The sequence below is a fragment of the Argentina anserina genome, chromosome 5 (genome assembly GCF_933775445.1).
Source record: "Argentina anserina chromosome 5, drPotAnse1.1, whole genome shotgun sequence".
Taxonomy (NCBI): Eukaryota; Viridiplantae; Streptophyta; class Magnoliopsida; order Rosales; family Rosaceae; genus Argentina; species Argentina anserina.
Window position 1 is genome coordinate 9663043 of NC_065876.1, and position 6435 is coordinate 9669477.

General features: G+C 37.6%; 1 protein-coding gene across 1 annotated transcript; it reads left to right on the forward strand.

Moving 5' to 3' along the window:
- The first annotated feature begins 1953 nt into the window (after positions 1-1953).
- Positions 1954-4695, forward strand: LOC126794518 (axial regulator YABBY 1-like). Its single transcript, XM_050521261.1, has 7 exons — positions 1954-2217; positions 2371-2538; positions 2631-2760; positions 3587-3635; positions 3840-3915; positions 4129-4206; positions 4417-4695. The coding sequence occupies exons 1-7, from the start codon at positions 2113-2115 to the stop codon at positions 4498-4500; spliced, it is 690 nt and encodes a 229-aa protein (XP_050377218.1). The 5' UTR covers positions 1954-2112; the 3' UTR covers positions 4501-4695.
- Positions 4696-6435: the final 1740 nt, after the last annotated feature.

Genomic DNA, 6435 nt, shown 5'->3' on the forward strand with positions numbered 1-6435 from the left:
GATAGGGAAGGAAGATAGAGATGGAGGACAGCCCTGTGGAGGCGGAGAAGGAGGCGAGGGTAAAATAGAAAGGGGGCAGGAGAAGGGCTTATTGTCCGAGAGGTATAGAAGAGAAGCGTGGAGTTATTTTGGGAGGTGGGTTCGGAAATTCAGACAGAGGGAAAATTTGAAAAATAAGAGTGAAGACAATTTTCCGAAGACAACACCCTCTTTAAGTTCTGAAAACAACAGATGAGTGTTGTGTGTGTATGTGAAAGCAATATCACCGCCATGCACACGTCTCTTTCTAGCTCCTCCCCCCCACATCTGCCGCCTCTCTCTCTCTCTCTCTCTGAGCGAGCTAGCTAAGAAGCTTAACTATGGCATCGGGAATGCCAACATTTTATTATCCCATAATTAACACCATGCGCATGTTATACTTATCTTTGGTACTCATCTATGCTTATAGTAATTAACAAAGAATGTGATATAATCATGGACATGGATGAGGACCAGTGGCGGACATGTTTGGAGGGCACTGGTTTTCCAATAGATATCTATTTTTACACAGGTAGTAATAAATTCACGTGGAGTTCAGTTGGTTAGTGTCTCTATAAGTAATTGACGTACGGTCTACAACCATGTCCTGGAATCGAACCATAACATCATATTTTTATCTTACTTTTTACATTTTCTTCCTTCTTTTCTTTTCTTTTCTTCCTCCTTTTTTCATGAAATATTTCTTATTTTCTAGTTTTTCTTGTGATATAACCTCTTTTCTACTAGTAGTATTACTTCTCTTTTTATTTTCTTTCCCAATTTTTTCCTCTAAAATTGGATATAATAAGGTGATTGTATTAAAATATCATTTTAACTAAAGAAAAAAAAACTTAAATTATATTGACGAAACCAATTGCATATAAGGGAATAAACTAGCTTAGACCAAATTTAGTTCCTGGATCCTCCTTTGATGAGGACTTTTGTGTAGATTATTAGATAGATACGTACATGGTGATGTTACATTACCTGGTCATAGACTCAAAGACATCGGAGGAGTTCATAACAAATGGCCGGTGATAATACTTCGTTGTTTTTCTTGACATGCACGTTCTTAGCTCTAGTAAATAGTACACGGTATAAAAAAAACGTGTACAAATCATGAGTTAAACTAAGATAATAGTGTCTCAATCTTCTGATTCCGATTGTATTCCAAATTAACTCATGTTTAATTGTATTAAAGTACGCGACACACATCCATGCATAAGTATTGATTGGCAAGACGAACTGTCACGTGAGGGTTTAGAAGTTTTTTCACGTCGAAAAAACAAGTCAGGTAAGCATTCGTTGCAATGGTATAGCCCCAAAGGACGTTCTTACGGTTGTGGTTTATCTATACACAAATCTTCTGTCTGGCTATGTTTGGTAATTTGCACACCCCATTTTAATGAAATTAATAGCTATATGTTGAAGAGAATGATGAACAAAGTTTCACAATGTTGTAGAGAATGATTAACAATGTAAGTGTAACAACTTAACTAACATCCTAATTCTTTGTATTTAGTATTAGTTTACATACCAGGGGGTAAGTATATATGTAATCATGATTCAGATACAACTAGAAGCCGGTATGAATGTTTGATAGCCAACACTTGGCCAAGAATAAGAACTTAAATTCACGGGTTCCTGACGTTTTCAAATCTAGAAGGTGACGTCAAATTAGACAATCACTCTACATAGAAATTTTGAAGTTTGAACTTTGAAAAAACAAAAATAACTGGCCGGGTGTACAGTTTAAGTCAACCGAACGATTACAGTAAAAATTCCATCACACACCACCAATAAATAGAGGGAAGAGAATGGAAGGGTCTCTGGTTCTCACCACAGCTCTCTCTTATATCTAGTAGACCAAATAGATCTCCCTTGATCCCTATCAGTCTTTCTCTCTCTTTGTTTCACACACACACACACCTTTCTTTCACAACTCATAATCAAAGAGAGAAAGAATTGTAAAAAAGCAGATCCAAGGTGGTGGTTAAGCTGTCATCCGTCAATCAATCAATCAAACCCCAAAGAGAGACCAATCATCAATCACCAATCAAATTTATAAAAGAAAAGAGAAGAAAAGGAATCATCATGTCATCCTCCAATTCTGCTTCTTCGACCTTGTCCCTCGACCACCTTGCTCCTTCCGAGCAGCTCTGCTATGTCCATTGCAACATTTGCGACACTGTCCTTGCGGTAAACCCCACCTGCATATATACTCTTTCATCCTTGGTTTCTTCTGTTAATCTCTCCCATTATGCTGTTTAAGCTGAGTTTTGGGGGCTGCTTTTCTCTTTAATTTGGTGTTATATAATGTTTGGCTTATGCTTTCTGGCTTGATGTATGCAGGTGAGTGTTCCTTGCACAAGTTTGTTCAAGACTGTGACGGTCCGATGTGGCCACTGCACCAACCTGCTTCCAGTGAACATGCGTGCTCAGCTTCTGGCCCCTTTCCCCAATCAGTTTCATCATCTCGGTCACTCCTTCTTCTCCCAAGCAAATTCTCATAACCTTCTGGTATACATATATATGAAGTTATGAACCTTTTGATATAGTTGATTCTATATATCAACCTATCTGGAAGATTCACCATGAGTGTTGTGCTTCAGGACCAGGAGATTCCAATGAATTCAGCCCCAAACTTTCTGATGAACAATCAAACTAGCAGCCTGAATGACTTTGCTGTAAGACCAAGAGTAGTAGCTGATGAGCTCCCAAGGCCCCCAGTTATCAACAGACGTGAGTAGCTTGCATCCTTAATTAGTTAATTACACGCATCCTTTCATTTTTTATCTTATTATCTGTCTTAATTACCTAGCCCAAGAGTTTAGTCAAGATGGGTAGCTGTAACTCCTGTAAGTAGTACCCTGTATTATACTGTATTGCTTTCTTCAAAATCCTTTGGTCAAGCAGCCAGGATAGTTCCCCTCATTTCTAGCCGGTTTCATTGAAAAGTGTATCCCAGTTCACCTTTATTAATTTTGGGCACTTAATCCCCGAAGTTACAAGGGTGTTTTTAACTGGTAGCTAGAGGAGGATGAAATCAAGATCGCATGGTATAACTAAACCGTTTTATGCCAGCTTCCGTTTGAGGGAAGATTTCAGTAGCTAGACAGTAACTTTGCTTTCCCCAACCTTTGCGGACCCTCATTTCTTCATCCATGTTTTTTGACATTCAAGAAATTATGCTTAGTTACATACTTGACAAGACGGTTCCAGTATTTCATCTTTCTATTTTGCACGTTTAAAGTGGAATAGGATTGACACTATTCTGATGAAGGATGCTTAAAGCTCTTTTCTAGTTTTTGAAGACTATCAAGCCCCATAAACCATGTTTTTAGGTCTTTTTTTTTATTGAATTCGAATGGTACCATGTTTTAGGTTTTTTTTTTCTGGTATTAACCCTTCGGAAATGTAGAAGGCCAGCATTACTTCAACCATTCTTCCCCGCAAATTGTACGTAGTTACTTGAGAACGCCGCGAATTGGTCGATCATAAGTTTCTACGAAGTAGCTAGGTTATGACGATGAACTTTAATGTTTGTGTCTTTGACTGGCATGTTCAGCTCCGGAGAAGAGACAGAGAGTCCCCTCAGCCTACAACCGCTTCATCAAGTGAGTAATCATATTCATCAATTAATACTATGCTACATCTCTCTCTCTCTCTCTCTCTCTCACGCATTTTAGTACATGTAAATGATGTAATGGAATATAGTATTGAAATTAAATAGGAATTTATGCCAGAAATATAATACTTAGGAATGGTTCATCACATCTGATGATATATCTGAAAATTTGTATGTATGATCGATTCTGCAGGGACGAAATCCAACGCATCAAGTCTGTGAATCCTGATATATCCCATAGAGAAGCCTTCAGCGCAGCTGCTAAGAATGTAATATATTTATTTTCTGTAAATTAAATTAATTTACCTGGCAAGGCTTTTGTTTCTTTCCCTTCGTCTTTACCAAATTAGCTAATAGCTTACCAGCTAGGGTTTCTGAAATTTTGTGATTCCAATATTACTTGCTTCTCTTTGACGTCTGTGCGCTCCCTTGATACGTGAACGTCTTGATAGTTTTGTTTCTTTTTACTGCATGTTTGACAGTGGGCCCACTTTCCACACATTCACTTTGGTCTCATGCCTGACCAGAACACTGTGAAGAAGACAAATGTGCGCCAGCAGGTAATTACTTGCTTAACAAAGCCTTAAACCCCATCCCCAGGATCTACCAATGATCATAGAGATCTCTCTGTTTCGTATCTTTCAGTGTTAGAATTATAAGTTTATAACACATTACGACTGAGATTGAGGGCCACTAGTACAACCCTTGATATCATCTTCCTCTCATTGACAATACGATCTGAATTAGTTAATTTGATGGATGATGTGCAGGAATCTGCAGAAGATGTTCTGATGAAAGATCACAATGGGTTTTTCGCTGCTGCTAATAACAATGTGCGAGTCTCTCCTTACTGAGTAAGTTAGCGAATATCTTGCTAACTGCAGCCCCTTTCGCCTCAGCCTTCATCATCTGTTTGATACGTAAACAACGTGGTGGGAGAAAGATTCTAGTGATTAATTATGTTTGTTGTTAATTATGCTTAAGAACTACTACCTCCAAATCTCTAATTAGTTAATTTCTTCGCAATCTATATGATAATTAAGGCTAGTGGTCGGTCTTCAATGTGGATGTTCATAACTGTTTTAGCTGTAGTTAATATCCAAAAAAACCTTGATCGATGTATTTTGATATGATGAGTACGTACTCTATCCTTGATTAATATATTATGTTAATTTCCTATGATATAGTTAACGTACTACTATAATTAATAATCCATGCATTTCATCTCGATCATAATCATTTCACATCTCCATAGTAATATTGGACTTTTAGTAGGACCAATCATATATAGTTAATTAATACCGGGCTAAAACCATTTTACACGGGTCTTTTCAGAATTAGTCACATGTCGGAGATATTACATTCGGTTGTGGGGATAACTTGCAACTCCAGTTTTGGATTGCCTTCCGCTCGCGCACATGAGTGTCTATGAACATTTAGGGCCCCAAAAAAGACATGTCCTTGCCCTGAATAAAAAATTATATATATATATAGTTAGTCTCCAATAAATTTACCTGAAAATAAAATATATATGGAGGATTCATGCACGTACTAATCTCGATTGTTGCCACTCTCCTCTATTAATTAAACTTAACGTCGTTAGGCGATGCCCGCGCGCCGGCTTGCTCTTCAAATTTCAGAGGTATATAAGTATATAACTACTATTTTAAGTTATCCGATGAACTGATTGATCGGTCATATTCATATATTTCAGTCGAATTATTGTGGATACCAGTCATTTAAACAATCATATATACTAAAAAAATTTATTTAGGAAGAATTTGCCCTAGTCAAAGTAATTTCAAATGCTCGTTTCAATTGAACAGAACATGAAAATAATATTTGACAGCTAGCTATCTTACTGAACATGTTTTCTTCGCCGTTTTGATCAATCGGCAACACGAATTAATCACATTATCTTTGAGCTTAATTATTTCGATTCCCTATTTATCTCCATTAACACTTGAACTAGCTAACTTAGCAGCGCGCTAACAGCTTTTGAACTTAACAAACCATTAGGGTTTTGAAACTTCTTTCTTTGGAGGAAGAGCAACATGTTTTCTACATAATATCCGTGGGAAAAGTAAAATTAACGTGGGCCGTACGTGTAGCTATGTTTTGAAATAGTTGCTTAATTTCTCTTTGCATATATATGAAGAACCGACCAGAAATGCAGGGATTCTGCGTTGGTTTGTCTGCTAGGGTTAATAAGAAATAAATAACTATATATGTCTTTTCGAAGTGCATCTGGTTCCTTAGGTCTTCAATCAATACGTGCTGGGGAAGGCCAAACACTTGGTAGATGCTACTTGATCAAAGTTAAAATTTACACCCAAATTGCCTAGTGAGGACATGTATGTCCCAGCAGATTCAAAGAAGCATGTACGTACCCTAACTGACAGGTCGACCCTTCCCTCCAAAAAGTACATATCTAATTTCGATCTGTATTCCAATATTTACAGTTTACAACGGCAAGTTCCAGCGAATAAGGAAGACGCCGAAAACACGTACAAGTCATTTTTGACGTCGGCCTTCACATTACGGAACTACGGAGGCAGAGGCGACGAAAACACTGGGTTCACGTACCCTACTGTACGTACGTGCTGCATTCACATTAATCACGCGTCCATAGTATTTCTCACTTGAATTAATCATTTTCCTTCTTTCATCGATCTTAGATCATTTACCTTGAGATCAAGTCTATATATGTCGACTCAGCTCTTGGTAGATATTTGTTCCATGTTCCTATATAATATTCAATTAATTACGTACACACACATAGGCGGATC